Source organism: Salmo salar, chromosome ssa09, assembly GCF_905237065.1.
Source record: "Salmo salar chromosome ssa09, Ssal_v3.1, whole genome shotgun sequence".
In the NCBI taxonomy this organism is placed as follows: domain Eukaryota; kingdom Metazoa; phylum Chordata; class Actinopteri; order Salmoniformes; family Salmonidae; genus Salmo; species Salmo salar.
The window spans coordinates 144663952-144682445 of NC_059450.1; the positions used below are offsets into that span (position 1 = coordinate 144663952).

The 18494-nt window shown below is 45.8% G+C and overlaps 1 protein-coding gene across 13 annotated transcripts in view; it reads right to left on the reverse strand.

The window, feature by feature from the left end:
* Positions 1–8016: 8016 nt before the first annotated feature.
* LOC106613191 (roundabout homolog 2) overlaps positions 8017–18494 on the reverse strand; it is a 606521-nt gene continuing 596043 nt past the window's right edge. For 11 of the 13 annotated variants that reach the window (XM_014215211.2, XM_014215208.2, XM_014215204.2 and 8 more), the window contains 3 exons: positions 15373–15645; positions 11475–11672; positions 8017–11368 (listed from right to left, as the gene is read on the reverse strand). In XM_014215211.2, the coding sequence (XP_014070686.1) occupies positions 11367–11368; positions 11475–11672; positions 15373–15645 (473 nt within the window). In that variant the 3' untranslated portion in view covers positions 8017–11366. The remainder of the gene's footprint in view (positions 11369–11474; positions 11673–15372; positions 15646–18494) is intronic. The other 2 variants (XM_014215205.2, XM_014215217.2) reach the window with 2 other exon arrangements.

Genomic DNA, 18494 nt, shown 5'->3' on the forward strand with positions numbered 1-18494 from the left:
AGTCCCCTGTTATGTAATGGTGAGAGGTTAGCATGTCTTGGGGGTATGATATAAAATACTATCCTCCCCTGTTATTGTAATGGTGAGAGGTTAGCATGTCTTGGGGGTATGATATAAAATGCTAACCTCCCCTGTTATTGTAATGGTGAGAGGTTAGCATGTCTTGGGGGTATGATATAAAATGCTAACCTCCCCTGGTATGTAATGGTGAGAGGTTAGCATGTCTGGGGGTATGATATAAAATGCTATACTCCCCTGTTATTGTAATGGTGAGAGGTTAGCATGTCTTGGGGGTATGATATAAAATACTATACTCCCCTGTTATTGTCATGGTGAGAGGTTAGCATGTCTTGGGGGTATGATATAAAATACTATCCTCCCCTGTTATTGTAATGGTGAGAGGTTAGGATGTCTGGGGGTATGATATAAAATACTATACTCCCCTGTTATTGTAATGGTGAGAGGTTAGCATGTCTGGGGGTATGATATAAAATACTATCCTCCCCTGTTATTGTAATGGTGAGAGGTTAGCATGTCTTGGGGGTATGATATAAAATGCTATCCTCCCCTGTTATGTAATGGTGAGAGGTTAGCATGTCTGGGGGTATGATATAAAATACTATACTCCCCTGTTATTGTAATGGTGAGAGGTTAGCATGTCTTGGGGGTATGATATAAAATACTATACTCCCCTGTTATGTAATGGTGAGAGGTTAGCATGTCTTGGGGGTATGATATAAAATACTATACTCCCCTGTTATTGTAATGGTGAGAGGTTAGCATGTCTGGGGGTATGATATAAAATACTATACTCCCCTGTTATTGTAATGGTGAGAGGTTAGCATGTCTGGGGGTATGATATAAAATACTAACCTCCCCTGTTATTGTAATGGTGAGAGGTTAGCATGTCTCCAAAGCGCTGTACTTTCCAGCCCAAAAAACAAAAAATGTGTCACTGTCCCATATATGTTTGGAGCTGACTGTATGTTCTATGCCATGGTCACTAAAATGATATTCTAACACAAACATTGCATGAGATATAGCGATAGAGAGGGAGAGAGAGATAGGGAGAGAGAGAGGAAAAAGAGTGAGGGAGACATGGAGCAGGGGAGAGAGAGAGAGAGAGAGAGACAGAGGGAGAGGGAGAGGGAGAGTGGGAGAGAGAAATAGAGAGAAACGGTCCCGAAATGCTAATGTTCCCTGGTTGTCCCCGACAGCTGGCTGTGCTGTTTGACATGTGTGATGAATGGTGTATCATTGGTACTGCTGCCCTCTCCACTAATGGCACCAGTCCAGAGACAAAGGCAAGAGGAAAAACCCAGCAGCACCAGCAAAGGATGCTTCCTTCAATTAACACACCCCAGCAGCTCCCTTCCTCCTGCGCACACACACACACACACACACACACACACACACACACACACACACACACACACACACACACACACACACACACACACACACACACACACACACACCCTCATCGCTGCTCATATCTCACTGCAGTATTGACGAGTATCTGCTGAGCACAGCTTATTTCCCTCTGCTCTGATAGTTGCTGTGTGTCTCTCCCCACTTGTCTCTAGTCTCACATGTGGCAATTACTACAGACACATGGAGGTGTAGAGGCTTTTTAGGGTGTGGAGAGGCAAGACACAGAAGAAAAACACAGCACTCAAGTGACAGGTGAAAAATGAGGGGAAAAGGGAACATAGAAAAACATCCAGGGATAGGATGGGGAAAGAGGAGAAAGATGCTTACTTGGCAAAGAATGGGGCAGTCATTACTCTCCCCCGGGCTGGGGCTGAGGCTGGGGCTGTTTGGGGCTGAGGCTGGGGCTGTTTTGGGCTGAGGCTGGGGCTGTTTGGAGTTGAGGCTGTTTGGGACTGAGGCGGGGCTGTTTGGGGCTGAGACTGGGGCTGTTTGGGGACTGAGGCTGGGGCTGTTTGGGGCTGAGGCTGGGGCTGTTTTGGGCTGGGGCTGTTTGGGGCTGAGGCTGTTTGGAGTTGAAGCTGTTTGGGACTGAGGCGGGGCTGTTTGGGGCTGAGACTGGGGCTGTTTGGGGCTGAGGCGGGGCTGTTTGGGGCTGAGACTGGGGCTGTTTGGGCCTGAGGCTGGGCTGTTTGGGGCTGAGGCGGGGCTGTTTGGGGCTGAGGCTGGGGCTGCTTGGGACTGAGGCGGGGCTGTTTGGGGCTGAGGCTGGGCTGTTTGGGGCTGAAGCAGGGCTGTTTGGGGCTGAGGCGGGGCTGTTTGGAGCTGAGGCGGGCCTGTTTGGGGCTGAGACTGGGGCTGTTTGGGGCTGAGGCGGGGCTGTTTGGAGCTGAGTTTGGGGCTGTTTGGGGCTGAGGCTGGGGGTGTTTGGGGCTGAGGCTGGGCTGTTTGGGGCTGAAGCAGGGCTGTTTGGGGCTGAGGCGGGGCTGTTTGGAGCTGAGGCGGGCCTGTTTGGGGCTGAGACTGGGGCTGTTTGGGGCTGAGGCTGGGGCTGTTTGGAGCTGAGACTGGGGCTGTTTGGGGCTGAGGCTGGGGCTGTTTGTAGGCTGAGGCTAGGGCTGTTTGGGGCTGAGGCGGGGCTGTTTGGTGCTGAGACTGGGGCTGTTTGGGGCTGAGGCGGGGCTGTTTGGGGCTGAGGCGGGGCTGTTTGGGGCTGAGACTGGGGCTGTTTGGGGTTGAGGCTGGGCTGTTTGGAGCTGAGACTGGGGCTGTTTGGGGCTGAGGCGGGGCTGTTTGGAGCTGAGGCGGGGCTGTTTGGGGCTGAGGCTGGGGCTGTTTGGGGCTGAGGCTGGGCTGTTTGGAGCTGAGACTGGGGCTGTTTGGGGCTGAGGCTGGGGCTGAGACGGGGCTGAGACGGGGCTGTTTGGGGCTGAGACTGGGGCTGTTTGGGGCTGTTTGGGGCTGAGGCGGGGCTGTTTGGGGCTGAGGCGGGGCTGTTTGGAGCTGAGGCGGGGCTGTTTGGGGCTGAGGCTGGGCTGTTTGGGGCTGAGGCGGGGCTGTTTGGGGCTGAGGCGGGGCTGTTTGGGGCTGAGGCGGGGCTGTTTGGAGCTGAGGCGGGGCTGTTTGGGGCTGAGACTGGGGCTGTTTGGGGCTGAGGCTGGACTGTTTGGAGCTGAGACTGGGGCTGTTTGGGGCTGAGGCGGGGCTGTTTGGGGCTGAGGCGGGGCTGTTTGGGGCTGAGGCGGGGCTGTTTGGGGCTGAGGCGGGGCTGTTTGGGGCTGAGACTGGGGCTGTTTGGGGCTGAGGCGGGGCTGTTTGGGGCTGAGGGTGGGGCTGTTTGGGGCTGAGACTGGGGCTGTTTGGGGCTGAGGCTGGGGATGTTTGTGGCTGAGGCGGGGCTGCTTGGGGCTGAGGATGGAGCTGAGGTGTGAAATAGTGAACAGTCCCTGCATCCCCACCACTGAAGGATTGATTGATTGCTGAACCTTTGTCATAAATATGAGTGCAAATATTTTCCAACCGTTTCCAAGAAACAGGTCTTATATCATGTACCTGGAGGGAAGGAAGGGCTTTGGAAAATGCACTGACCTGAGACGGGAGAGAGATCAGTCTCATACCCTCTCACGCTCCTCCTCCTCTCTGCTTCAATCATTCACATTGATCAGAGAGAAGGAAAGAGTGAGTGAGTTAGAGAGAGAGAGAGAGAGAGAGAGAGAGAGAGAGAGAGAGAGAGAGAGAGAGAGAGAGAGAGAGAGAGAGAGAGTGACAGACAGAGAGAGAGAGAGAGAGAGAGAGAGAGAGAGAGAGAGAGAGAGAGAGAGAGAGAGAGAGAGAGAGAGAGAGAGAGAGAGAGATAGGAGAGTGACAGACAGAGAGAGGAGAGACAGAGAGAGAGAGAGACGAGAGAGAGAGAGAGAGAGAGAGAGAGAGAGAGAGAGAGAGAGAGAGAGAGAGAGAGAGTCCACGTATTCACCCTGCACACCCTAATAGGTAAACAAGCAAACCAAAACAAAGGCCAAGTCTTCTCATGCTTTGTCCTTTGACTCAATTTGGCATGAGGGTCTGCTATACAAATTGATGGAAAGTGGAGTTGGGGGAAAAAACATACAACATTATAAAATCCATGTACACAAACAAGTGTGCAGTTAAAATTGGCAAAAAACCACACATTTCTTTACACAGGGCCGTGGGGTGAAACAGGGGTGCAGCTGAAGTCGGAAGTTTACATACACCTTAGCCAAATACATTTAAACTCAATTTTTCACAATTCCTGACATTTAATCCTAGTAAAAATTCCCTGTTTTAGGTCAGTTAGGATCACCACTTTATAATAAGAATGTAAAATGACAGGATTATAGTAGAGAGAATGACTTTTTTCAGCTTTTATTACTTTCATCACATTCCCAGTGGGTCAGAAGTTTACATACACTCAATTATTATTTGGTAGCATTGCCTTTAAATTGTTTAACCTGGGTCAAACCTTTCGGGCAGCCTTCAACAAGCTTCCAACAATAAGTTGGGTGAATTTTGGCCCATTCCTCCTGACAGAGCTGGTGTAACTGAGTCAGGTTTTTATGCCTCCTTGCTCATACACGCTTTTTTAGTTCTGCCCACACATTTTCTATAGAATTGAGGTCAGGGCTTTATGATGGCCACTCCAATGTCTTGACTAAGTTGTCCTTAAGCCATTTTGCCACAACTTTGGATGTATGCTTGGGGTCATTGTTCATTTGGAAGACCCATTTGCGATCAAGCTTTAACTTCCTGACTGATGTCTTGAGTTGTTGCTTCAGTATATCCACATAATTTTCCTACCTCATGATGCCATCTATTTTGTGAAGTGCACCAGTCCCTCCTGCAGCAAAGCACACACACAACATGATGCTGCCACCCCTGTGCTTCACGATTAGAATGGTGTTCTTCGGATTACAAGCCTCCCCCTTTTTCCTTGAAACATACCGATGGTCATTATGGACAAACAGTTCTATTTTTGTTTCATCAGACCAGAGGACATTTCTCTAAAAAGTACGATCTTTGTCCCCATGTGCAGTTGCAAACCATAGTCTGGCTTTTTTATGGCGGGTTTGGAGCAGTGGCTTCTTCCTTGCTGAGCGGCATTTCTGGTTATGTCGATATAGGACTCGTTTTACTGTGGATATAAATACTTTTGTACCTGTTTCCTCCAGCACCTTCACAAAGTATTCTGGGATTGATTTGCACTTTTCAAACCAAAGTACGTTCATCTCTAGGAGACAGAACGCGTCTCCTTCCTGAGAGGTATGACGGCTGCGTGGTCCCATGGTGTTTATACTTGCGTACTATTGTTTGTCCAGATGAATGTGGTACCTTCAGGCATTTGGAAATTGCTCCCAAGGATGAACCAGACTTGTGGAGGTCTACAATTTTTTCATGAGGTCTTGGCTGATTTCTTTAGATATTCTCATTATCTCAAGCAAAGAGGCACTGAGTTTGAAGGTAAGCTTTGAAATACATCCACAGGTACACCTCCAATTGACTCAAATTATGTCAATTAGCCTAACAGAAGCTTCTAAAGCCATGACATCATTTTCTGTAATATTCCAAGCTGTTTAAAGGCACAGTCAACTTAGTGTATGTAAACTTCTGACCCACTGGAATTGTGATACAGTGAATTATAAGTGAAACAATCTGTCTGTAAACAATTGTTGGAAAAATTACTTGTGTCATGCACAAAGCAGAAGTCCTAACCGACTTGCCAAAACTATAGTTTGTTAACAAGGAATTTGTGGAGTGGTTGAAAAACAAGTTTTAATGACTCCAACCTAAGTTCATGTACACTTCTGACTTGTATCTGTATCAACGAATTGGCGATGGCACTTGAACAGTCTGCAGCACCTGGTCTCATCCTACTACAATCTGAAGTAAAATGTCTACTGATGATCTGGTGCTTCTGTCCCCAACCAAGGAGGGCCTACAGCAGCACAATTAGACCCAACAAAATCATGAAAAAAAAAGATAATTACTTGACACATTGGACACATTGGAAAGAATTTACAAAAAAACTGAGCAAACTAGAATGCTATTTGGCCTTAATCAGAGAGTACACAGTGGCAGAATACCTGACCACTGTGACTGACCCAAACTTAAGGAAAGCTTTGACTATGTACAGACTCAGTGAGCATAGCCTTGCTATTGAGAAAGGCCGCCATAGGCAGACCTGGCTCTCAAGAGAAGTCAGGCTATGTGCACACTACCCACAAAATGAGGTGGAAACTGAGTTGCACTTCCTAACCGCCTGCCAAATATATGACCATATTAGGGACACATATTTCCCTCAGATTACACAGATCCACAAAGAATTCCAAAACAAACCCAATTTTGATAAACTCCCATATCTACTGGGTGAAATACCAGTGTGCCATCACAGCAGCAAGATGTGTGACCTGTTGCCACAAGAAAAGGTTAACCAGTGAAGAACAAAATCGCCATTGTAAATATTTATTTTCCCTTTTGTACTTTAACTATTTGCACATCATTACAACACTGTATATAGACATAATATGACATTTGAAATGTCTTTATTCTTTTGGAACTTCTGTAAGTGTAATTCTTTTGTTGTTTATTTCATTATTGTTTAATTTCTACTTCACTTGCTTTGGCAATGTTAACATATGATTCCCATGCCAATAAAGCCCTTAAATTGAATTGAGAGAGAATCAGAGAGAGCGAAAGAGACAGAGACAGAGAGAGAGAGAATATAACATTTGAAATGTCTATATAATTTTAAAACTTTTGTGAGTGTAATGTTTACTAAAGTTTATCTTGTATTTTTCCTTTTGTTTATTGTTTATTTCACTTGCTTTGGCAATGTAAACAAATGTTTCCCATGCCAATAAATCCCTTAAATTTAATTGAGAGGGAGAATGAGAGAATTGAGAGGGTGAGCAGTGATTTATGGAGTTTTAGGGACTGGCAAATGTAACTTTTTCTTAACTTACTTTCTCTTACAAACACATACTTGCCTATTCCTCAAGCTGTTGGCTGGAAAGACCCCTTATAGGGTTGAGGTACCCATATACTTGCCTGTTTTAAAGTTCCAGACATAGAGAATTCAGAACAGAGAGGAAGAGAGTCAGAAAGGAGGAGAACGAATGAGGGGGGGGGGGAGAAAACAAGAGTGAGAGAGACAGAGAGAAATGTAGAAAGAGCTGAAAAATATTAACATGAATAATTGCTGTCATTTAGGTGGAGCGGAGAGAGGGAATGGGATAATGAAATTATTTAACGAACTATAACAGCTTTTTATTGGTTTTTAATTACATGAGTCATCATTCCTTAATGCCATCAGACTAGCTGGCTTTCACATTACAAATTAGACGGAGGTCCGTCTATACTAAGGAGAACATCACACAAAGCAGCCTGTAAGAACACATGAACAGAACAGACCAAATGATGGGACAGTGTAACCTAACATTTAGATGAGACATTAGCTTAATGCAGTAACAGCAAACTAAGTTGCTATAATGGACTTTTGTTTGGACGAGTTTTCCCTCCAAGCGGTTATCAATGCCTCATTCTGCCACCTTTGCTGACTCTATTTGGTCACATCTCGGTGTTCAAAAAGGAAAAAGATAAAAGTCAGTATCTGAGCCACAGTTCTATCTACGTTTTTTTTTTTTAAGTTAAGTGTTAATCAAAGCGAGTGTGACTGTCTCAATGATTTGATGGATTTGGTGTTCCGTTTGATGTTGGCCCTCCAAGATGAACAGAATGTTGATTGCTTTGACATAGAAAAGCACAGCTGAGTCAGGCACCCTCTCGCAAACACATACATCACACACACACACACACACACACACACACACACACACACACACACACACACACACACACACACAAACATCACGGAAGGAAAACACCAATACCGACACTATTCTTTTTAGAGACTTCAGAGTTTTTCTCTTTCTCTTGGAACAAAATATGTCCAGAAAGCCATACTCAAGATGACAAACAACGTAAATATGGTACAGGAACTTTCCAGCTGAATTTGAACGATACTGATATTGTGTATAACACCTTGTCAATCAACAGAGTGAAAGGCAAGGGTTCACATTTGTTTTAATATTTTATTTGTTGGTAGTGATCCAGGTACAAGGAAAGAAAATAACTTTGATTTATCTTACAGGACATGGGGATGGGACTTGTAAAAGTTTTCTTGTTCATGGACAAGGACATGCAAGTGAATACAGAAGGTTGTTTACAGGAAAGATATGCGAATGTATAAATTGCATTGGAGAGAGGGTATCACCTTGCCCCGCACTGTAAAGAAAGACAACTTCCTATTTTTGCCTTTCTTTAATCCTCTTTTTTTTGCAAAAAGGCAACACACAGATCCAACAATACTGAGAAAAGTAACAAAAGAAAGGGAAAGTACTTCTCAACCTCCCAAAAAAGAATGTTTGTATCTATTGCCGTATCAAGCAAATGAGGAACATATCGCTCTTTGTGTTTGGAAAAGGTTTTAGTTTCTTTTGTTTTGAGATGAGAGGAAGCAGAGTAGTTATTAACATGCAGGACCGAGTGACTCGGGTATCTCTGACAAGTAATGACTCAGCATTGCACCTGGAGAGAGCATCAAGTCCTTTTGGCCTAGCTCAGGGATGGGCAACTCCAGTCCTCAGGGGGCCTGATTGGTGTCACACTTTTGCCTCAGCCCCCACTAACAACCCTGACTCCAATGACCAACCAATCATGACCTTCAGTTTTGAATGCAATTATTTTCATCAGCTGTGTTTGCTAGGGATGGGGACAAAGTGTGACAGCACCCCGCCCCTGAGGACTGGAGCTGCCCAAACCCGGCCTTCTCCGACAGAAAAAAAATAATGTTTTTATATTACACAAATCTTTATGCATATTTCACAATATACCTTTTTATTATCATTTTAATAAATACAAAACAACAACACAGTGATTTAAAGGAAAACCATGAGTATTAAAAAGACACAAAAACGCATTAGACATTAGAAATATCGATATTAATTTGGTATGTTCTGTTACTGACATCTTGCCTTAAGGTGGATGGACCAGCACTTTAAACTTGGAATTAAAACCACTGGCGAAAAGAAATGAAACAGGACAGCATCGGACATAAAAGGGGAAATCTTTCAGCAATGAAACTGGAATGAAATAACCGAGTGGAGATGCATATGAATATATACACATATATACACACATACATGAACACCGCCAGAATGTAAAATAACCTGAGATACTCCTTGCACCTCATTTCCAGAACACTGGCCACTAGGTTGATGATATGACAGTGACATAAACGTGACAGTACAACAGCATATCTGACAAAGCCTTCCGTTTCCTTTCCAACTCTCCTTGTATCAACATTAAGCAGTACTAAAGAAGACACAAAAGAAATAGTAATTGATCCAGTAAAATTGTGAACGTTGATTTTGAGAACATTATTAAGCACTATTTTTGAGTCCATAAAAGGCATACAAAGAAACAGGCTTTAAAAAAATTATAAGAACATTGTTTGAAAAGATACAAATTGAACATCTGAGGCTGAATAGTTCCATGCGGCCGGCAGAAGGAAAATGTGTTGTGACTGTTAGGCAGATAGAAAGTAGTGCTCTATGCTGTAGAGACAGAGGCAGTGGGATCTGCTACTGCAGGTGGCTCTTCTCCATTCTGACTGTACTCTACCTGCCTTCCTCTCCACTATCTGATGCATTCTGGGAATTTGAGTCCCAATAGGGAGTCTAGTTAGTGCTCTATTTTATGCTAATCAGAACACAGTACCATACTTCAGGGCAGGGACTGCAGTGCTCCGACTGAAACAGATACAAAACAGGGAACTGTGTTGTTTTCCATGGGATGCTATGGATGTGGAGTACATTAAGTGCTCTAAATTAAGTAAAACATCATTTAAAATGGATGACAAAATAAACTTTGGACTTTTGGGCAAAAAAAAAGGAACTATCCTAAACCTTCTTTCCTGGCAATAGAGAAATCCTTTAGCATCAATGTTAGTTCTTACTACAGCTGGGTTCAACCCATTCCAGAGTTGATCAAAAGGAAGGGATGATCAAAAGGAAGTCCTTTGTCAGTGTTAGATTATAGATTAGACCTTCTGAACCATGGCTTTGAGGCTCTTCATAGTGTATTTTAGGTGCTGTGGCTTCAGTGACTAGATTATAGTGGTGTACAGCTGGTTGAACAAAGTGAACACGTGCAGATGTTCACTTTGTGTAATCTACTGTAACTCCATTTTGCTAGACGGATTATACAAATGATCTTCGGATGAAAACAAAAACTCTAGAATTCAATGAAAATAGAATCAAAGAAGATGAGATGAAGATAGAATCAAATAAATTGTGTTGAAACGCTGGAATGAAGATGAGGGCCCAGCTAGACGTCCATTGTGGCTGTGTTATGTTCTGAAAACAAGACAATGCCTGGACAGCCTCACAACTGCCAGCTCTAACAAGTCTATATCAGCCCATTTGTAGGACTATACGGTTTACAATAGAATCAGTTTATGTAGGATCGAAGCTAATCCAATAATCAACTCATAGTTAGAGGAGAGACAAGTCATCATCTTGCTCATAGCCTCTGTGCACATTGAACAAGCCCCCCCTCTCTGCCTCTTCTCTGGCCCCCTACCTCAAAGACACTAACAAACCCATCTTCTTTCTGTTTAGTCCTAACTTGGGAATGGGCATCCATTTAGTTGCTGTCCATAAGCAACCCTTCACTCTTTAATATCTCTCTGTACATTAGTATATATTTTCTCATCTCTCTACAGAAACTCCTCTTCAAATGTTCGTCCGGTTCTTCCTGTCAGCAGGAGCTATGCTTTTGTGCTTATCACCAAAAATCGCAGTGCAAAAAAACAATAATTAATAATAATTATAATAATTAATCAATGAAAGCTATTAACAAATGATGGATTATAAAACAATTATTTTATGGCACAACAACCAATCAATTCAAATATAATACAAATGACTAGATATAACCAACAGTATGGAAAGAGGATGCTAAAACTGAAGTAGGCTTGCATAGCAACGCAACAACAACGTAAAGAATCTATTTACAGGAAACAAGATTCCATTTTTTCCCCAAGGAAGGTTATTTTGAAAATTAGTTTTCTCATATAGACGTTTTTAACTGTTTTGTTTACTTGCTATTTTCTGACTGAAAAAAAATTAAGGTGAGAAATAATTTTGTTGAGGACAACAACATAGTGGGATGTACAGTATGTATGTCTGTGTTTATACATCACATTTACAGTTCTGTTATCATCATCGTCATCTTCCTGCTCCTCTCCTCTGATAATACACAAAGGACAAAGTTCATTGCACCAGTCGGGTGAGGCTTCATTCTGATGAGGACGACGAGGCTTTCTCCAGTTCAGTTCAGATCCTACTGCAGGCAGGTCACTCTGTGAGAGAGACAGAGAGAACAGCAATGTCAGGACAAAGCAATATCTTTAGTATCACAACGCCTTCTTGCAATAATTTAGTAAACAAGAATGTTGTGATACGTACATAACTCGCCCGCGTAATGTCCAGGTCCGTTGGTCCCCAGGAAGTCACTGTGGTCTGTGGCAGCCCGTTGGTGTGGCCCTCGAGGCCCCTCTCCCTTGCGTGGCCCCGTGGAGCCCTTGGAGGAGGCTGTCCCAGAGGAGATGTCGCCCCCGGGGGAGGGGAATGAGGGTTTACTGTAGGGGGGCAGGCACCCCGCTTCTAGACAAACACACAAAGGGAAACAATTCATATTGTCACTCCTAACCCTGATTGTAGTCGGGAAGTTGACCGTTTTTTATGTTAATTTAACCTTTATTTTACCAGGCAGGTCAATTAAGAACACATTCTTACAATACATGCATTGCAAGAAGAAAAAGGACTCCTGTGAGGCTTGGGGCAAGGTGAATACATTCTCATTCACCGAAATGACATGGGGAGGAGCAACAAAAGGATCGAGCGTTTTACAACATGGTGGTTTGTAGATTCATTATGGGGGGCTAGGTATGTGTTTGGGCAGGCGCAGGTGGATAGGCGGGGTGGTGGTGGTTGCAGAAGGTGCTATAGTGAGACAGAGAGCCTGTTGGCAGACCTCCCTTCTAATGACATCTGCAGTGTGTTGGTGCCAGCAGGCAGTGTGGGCTCACACATGAGTCCCTCAGCTAACACCCTTTTGAAGGGGAGAAAGGCAACTACAGAGGGGTTACTGTCTGCTGTGACACCCCTACTACAGGTCAGTATATTGTAGCTCTGACCTGCTGTGACACCCCTGCTGCAGGTCAGTATATTGTAGCTCTGTCCTGCTGTGACACCCCCTGCTACAGGTCAGTATATCGCAGTGTTGACCTGCTGTGACACTCCCTGCTGCAGGTCAGTATATTGTAGCTCTGTCCTGCCTTGAAACCCCCTACTACAGGTCAGTATATTGTAGCTCTGTCCTGTTGTGACACCCCCTGCTGCGGGTCAGTATATTGTAGCTCTGTCCTGCTGTGACACCCCCTGCTACAGGTCAGTATATTGCAGTGTTGACCTGCTGTGACACCCCTGCTACAGGTCAGTATATTGTAGCTCTGTCCTGCCTTGAAACCCCCTGCTACAGGTCAGTATATTGTAGTGTTGACCTGCTGTGACACCCCCTGCTGCAGGTCAGTATATTGTAGCGCTGTCCTGTTGTGACACCCCCTGCTGCGGGTCAGTATATTGTAGCTCTGTCCTGCTGTGACACCCCTTGCTGTCGGTCAGTATATTGTAGCTCTGACCTGCTGTGACACCCCCTGCTGCAGGTCAGTATATTGTAGCGTTGACCTGCTGGGACACCCCCTGCTGCAGGTCAGTATATTGTAGCTCTGTCCTGTTGTGACACCCCCTGCTGCGGGTCAGTATATTGTAGCTCTGTCTTGCTGTGACACCCCCTGCTGCGGGTCAGTATATTGTAGCTCTGACCTGCTGTGACACCCCCTGCTGTCGGTCAGTATATTGTAGCTCTGACCTGCTGTGACACCCCCTGCTTCAGGTCAGTATAATGTAGTGTTGACCTGCTGTGACACCCCTGCTGCAGGTCAGTATATTGTAGCTCTGTCCTGCCTTGACACCCCCTGCTGCAGGTCATTACATTGTAGCTCTGACCTGCTGTGACACCCCCTGCTGCAGGTCAGTATATTGTAGCTCTGACTTGGTCTCTAGATATAGAGTTCAATAGATCTATAGCATCACATCTCATCAAACATCCTCCCACTGCTCTGATAACAACTCTAACTGGGATTAACTTGTCCCCTCAGAACTCTGCTGTGTATCAGTCAACTTGGAGGGCCTTCTGAACTCTGATGTGTATCAGTCAACTTGGAGAGCCTTCTGAACTCTGCTGTGTACCAGTCAACTTGGAGGACCTTCTGAACTCTGCTGTGTATCAGTCAACTTGGAGGATCTTCTGAACTCTGCTGTGTATCAGTCAACTTGGAGGATCTTCTGAACTCTGCTGTGTATCAGTCAACTTGGAGGACCTTCTGAACTCTGCTGTGTATCAGTCAACTTGGAGGATCTTCTGAACTCTGCTGTGTATCAGTCAACTTGGAGGATCTTCTGAACTCTGCTGTGTATCAGTCAACTTGGAGGATCTTCTGAACTCTGCTGTGTATCAGTCAACTTGGAGGACCTTCTGAACTCTGCTGTGTATCAGTCAACATGGAGGACCTTCTGAACTCTGCTGTGTATCAGTCAACATGGAGGACCTTCTGAACTCTGTTGTGTATCAGTCAACTTGGAGGACCTTCTGAACTCTGCTGTGTATCAGTCAACTTGGAGGACCTTCTGAACTCTGCTGTGTATCAGTCAACTTGGAGGACCTTCTGAACTCTGCTGTGTATAAGTCAACTTGGAGGACCTTCTGAACTCTGCTGTGTATCAGTCAACATGGAGGACCTTCTGAACTCTGTTGTGTATCAGTCAACATGGAGGACCTTCTGAACTCTGTTGTGTATCAGTCAACTTGGAGGACCTTCTGAACTCTGCTGTGTATCAGTCAACATGGAGGACCTTCTGAACTCTGTTGTGTATCAGTCAACATGGAGGACCTTCTGAACTCTGCTGTGTATCAGTCAACTTGGAGGAGCTTCTGAACTCTGCTGTGTATAAGTCAACATGGAGGATCTTCTGAACTCTGTTGTGTATCAGTCAACATGGAGGATCTTCTGAACTCTGCTGTGTATCAGTCAACTTGGAGGACCTTCTGACATCTGCTGTGTCAGAAGGTCCGGAACACAGCATGGTGAGGTCTAATGACTCCACACACAAACAGGATAGGAACACAGCATGGTGAGGTCTAATGACTCCACACACAAACAGGATAGGAACACAGCATGGTGAGGTCTAATGACTCCACACACAGACAGGATAGGAACACAGCATGGTGAGGTCTAATGACTCCACACACAGACAGGATAGGAACACAGCATGGTGAGGTCTAATGACTCCACACACAGACAGGATAGGAACACAGCATGGTGAGGTCTAATGACTCCACACACAGACAGGATAGGAACACAGCATGGTGAGGTCTAATGACCCCACACACAGACAGGATAGGAACACAGCATGGTGAGGTCTAATGACCCCACACACAGACAGGATAGGAACACAGCATGGTGAGGTCTAATGACTCCACACACAGACAGGACAGGAACACAGCATGGTGAGGTCTAATGACCCCACACACAGACAGGACAGGAACACAGCATGGTGAGGTCTAATGACTCCACACACAGACAGGACAGGAACACAGCATGGTGAGGTCTAATGACTCCACACACAGACAGGATAGGAACACAGCATGGTGAGGTCTAATGACTTCACATACAGACAGATGGGTGGAGTGGTGGAGTAGCCACTGTTTGTCTGAGAGGGGAAAGCTGGGGAATTAGAATGCATCTGTGTGGCTGGGGCCTCCTGCCTGGACTGGGCTGGAGCCGGGCACCATTGCCGACAACTACAGGCTGTGTGTGTGTGTGTGTGTGGGGGGGGGGTCTGGTAGACAAGTACAAGTGGCAGACAGTGCAATCTGTTCATGGGAGCCCAGTCTCCTCTCAGCAGGAGATTGAACACCAGGGTTTAGTAAAGGCTCTGGTCTGCCAAGGCACCGCAGCCATCAGGACCCTGCTGTCACACAGTTTAGGGCTCTGGATCTCTCTCTGTACAGCAATGGCTGCTGACCTAACCACAGGTCTACTGGCTCCATACTGTGGTGTGGAATATGAGTTATATCCTACTGTTCTAAAGTAATGTTCGCTCACATCCAACACACTGCCACAAGTGCAGGATACAAGAAATTGGCATCTGCAAATTAGAATGAACACCTGTGTGGATCAGGTCTGAGTCTTTCTGACAATGTGCTGGCATTCTGATTTGCTTCTACCCTCCAGTCCTGTACCTGTTTTGTGTCCCCTACGTGGGTCGTCTCCTCGGTCCATGGATGCTAGTCTGTCCTGGGCCTGGCGGTGGCGCTCCAGAGAGGTGCGTGTCTGTCTGTCCATGCAGCTCTTCATTTCCTCCAGCCCAGACAGGGGCATGGCGCCACACATGGGCTGGCGCTCCAGGGACGATGCCTGCCTCTCGGCTGGGGGGCCCATTCCGCCTACACTACGGGCCCCCTGGATATACCCTGGTCCCTGGATGGGCGGGGGGTCAGGGGGAGGAGGTAGGTCTGGGAGGGAGGGAGGGAGGGAGGGAGAGGTGATGTGGTTAACTACATGGTTACAGTCTGGTGATATATCAGTAATCAGTCAATCAGTATTAATCAGTAATTGTAATGCAGTCCAAGTCCTCACAGATCAGGGCTCTCCAACTCTGTTACTGGAGAGCTATCCTCCTGTAGCTTTACTCCAACCCTGTTACTGGAGAGCTATCCTCCTGTAGCTTTACTCCAACTCTGTTACTGGAGAGCTATCCTCCTGTAGCTTTACTCCAACTCTGTTACTGGAGAGCTATCCTCCTGTAGCTTTACTCCAACTCTGTTACTGGAGAGCTATCCTCCTGTAGCTTTACTCCAACTCTGTTACTGGAGAGCTATCCTCCTGTAGCTTTACTCCAACCCTGTTACTGGAGAGCTATCCTCCTGTAGCTTTACTCCAACTCTGTTACTGGAGAGCTATCCTCCTGTAGCTTTACTCCAACACCGTTACTGGAGAGCTATCCTCCTGTAGCTTTACTCCAACTCTGTTACTGGAGAGCTATCCTTCTGTAGCTTTTCTCCAACCCTGTTACTGGAGAGCTATCCTCCTGTAGCTTTACTCCAACTCTGTTACTGGAGAGCTATCCTCCTGTAGCTTTACTCCAACACCGTTACTGGAGAGCTATCCTCCTGTAGCTTTACTTCAACCCTGTTACTGGAGAGCTATCCTTCTGTAGCTTTTCTCCAACCCTGTTACTGGAGAGCTATCCTCCTGTAGCTTTACTCCAACACCGTTACTGGAGAGCTATCCTCCTGTAGCTTTACTCCAACTCTGTTACTGGAGAGCTATCCTCCTGTAGCTTTACTCCAACCCTGTTACTGGAGAGCTATCCTCCTGTAGCTTTACTCCAACTCTGTTACTGGAGAGCTATCCTCCTGTAGCTTTACTCCAACTCTGTTACTGGAGAGCTATCCTCCTGTAGCTTTACTCCAACTCTGTTACTGGAGAGCTATCCTCCTGTAGCTTTACTTCAACCCTGTTACTGGAGAGCTATCCTTCTGTAGCTTTTCTCCAACCCTGTTACTGGAGAGCTATCCTCCTGTAGCTTTACTCCAACTCTGTTACTGGAGAGCTATCCTCCTGTAGCTTTACTCCAACCCTGTTACTGGAGAGCTATCCTCCTGTAGCTTTACTCCAACTCTGTTACTGGAGAGCTATCCTCCTGTAGCTTTACTCCAACACCGTTACTGGAGAGCTATCCTCCTGTAGCTTTACTTCAACCCTGTTACTGGAGAGCTATCCTTCTGTAGCTTTTCTCCAACCCTGTTACTGGAGAGCTATCCTCCTGTAGCTTTACTCCAACTCTGTTACTGGAGAGCTATCCTCCTGTAGCTTTACTCCAACCCTGTTACAGGAGAGCTATCCTCCTGTAGCTTTTCTCCAACCCCAGTTGTACAGTAACTATTCTGATTCAGATTTTCAACCTGCTAATGATTAGAATCATGTGCTCTAGATTAGGATTGGAGTGAAAACATACAGGACGGTATCTCTCCAGGAACAGGTTTGGAGTGAAAACCTACAGGATGGTATCTCTCCAGGAACAGGATTGGAGTGAAAACCTACAGGATGGTATCTCTCCAGGAACAGGATTGGAGGGAAAACCTACAGGACGGTATCTCTCCAGCAACAGGATTGGAGTGAAAACCTACAGGACGGTATCTCTCCAGGAACAGGATTGGAGTGAAAACCTACAGGACGGTATCTCTCCAGCAACAGGATTGGAGTGAAAACCTACAGGACGGTATCTCTCCAGCAACAGGATTGGAGTGAAAACCTACAGGACGGTATCTCTCCAGGAACAGGATTGGAGTGAAAACCTACAGGACGGTATCTCTCCAGCAACAGGATTGGAGTGAAAACCTACAGGACGGTATCTCTCCAGCAACAGGATTGGAGTGAAAACCTACAGGACGGTATCTCTCCAGGAACAGGATTGGAGTGAAAACCTACAGGACGGTATCTCTCCAGGAACAGGATTGGAGTGAAAACCTACAGGACGGTATCTCTCCAGGAACAGGATTGGAGGGAAAACCTACAGGACGGTATCTCTCCAGGAACAGGATTGGAGTGAAAACCTACAGGAGGGTATCTCTCCAGGTACAGGATTAGAGTGAAAACCTACAGGATGGTATCTCTCCAGGAACAGGATTTGAGTGAAAACCTACAGGATGGTATCTCTCCAGGAACAGGATTAGAGTGAAAACCTACAGGATGGTATCTCTCCAGGAACAGGATTAGAGTGAAAACCTACAGGATGGTATCTCTCCAGGAACAGGATTTGAGTGAAAACCTACAGGATGGTATCTCTCCAGGAACAGGATTAGAGTGAAAACCTACAGGATGGTATCTCTCCAGGAACAGGATTAGAGTGAAAACCTACAGGACGGTATCTCTCCAGGAACAGGATTTGAGTGAAAACCTACAGGACGGTATCTCTCCAGGAACAGGATTAGAGTGAAAACCTACAGGACGGTATCTCTCCAGGAACAGGATTAGAGTGAAAACCTACAGGACGGTATCTCTCCAGGAACAGGATTAGAGTGAAAACCTACAGGACGGTATCTCTCCAGGAACAGGATTAGAGTGAAAACCTACAGGACGGTATCTCTCCAGGAACAGGATTAGAGTGAAAACCTACAGGACGGTATCTCTCCAGGAACAGGATTAGAGTGAAAACCTACAGGATGGTATCTCTCCAGGAACAGGATTAGAGTGAAAACCTACAGGATGGTATCTCTCCAGGAACAGGATTAGAGTGAAAACCTACAGAAGAGTATCTCTCCAGGAACAGGATTAGAGTGAAAACCTACAGGATGGTATC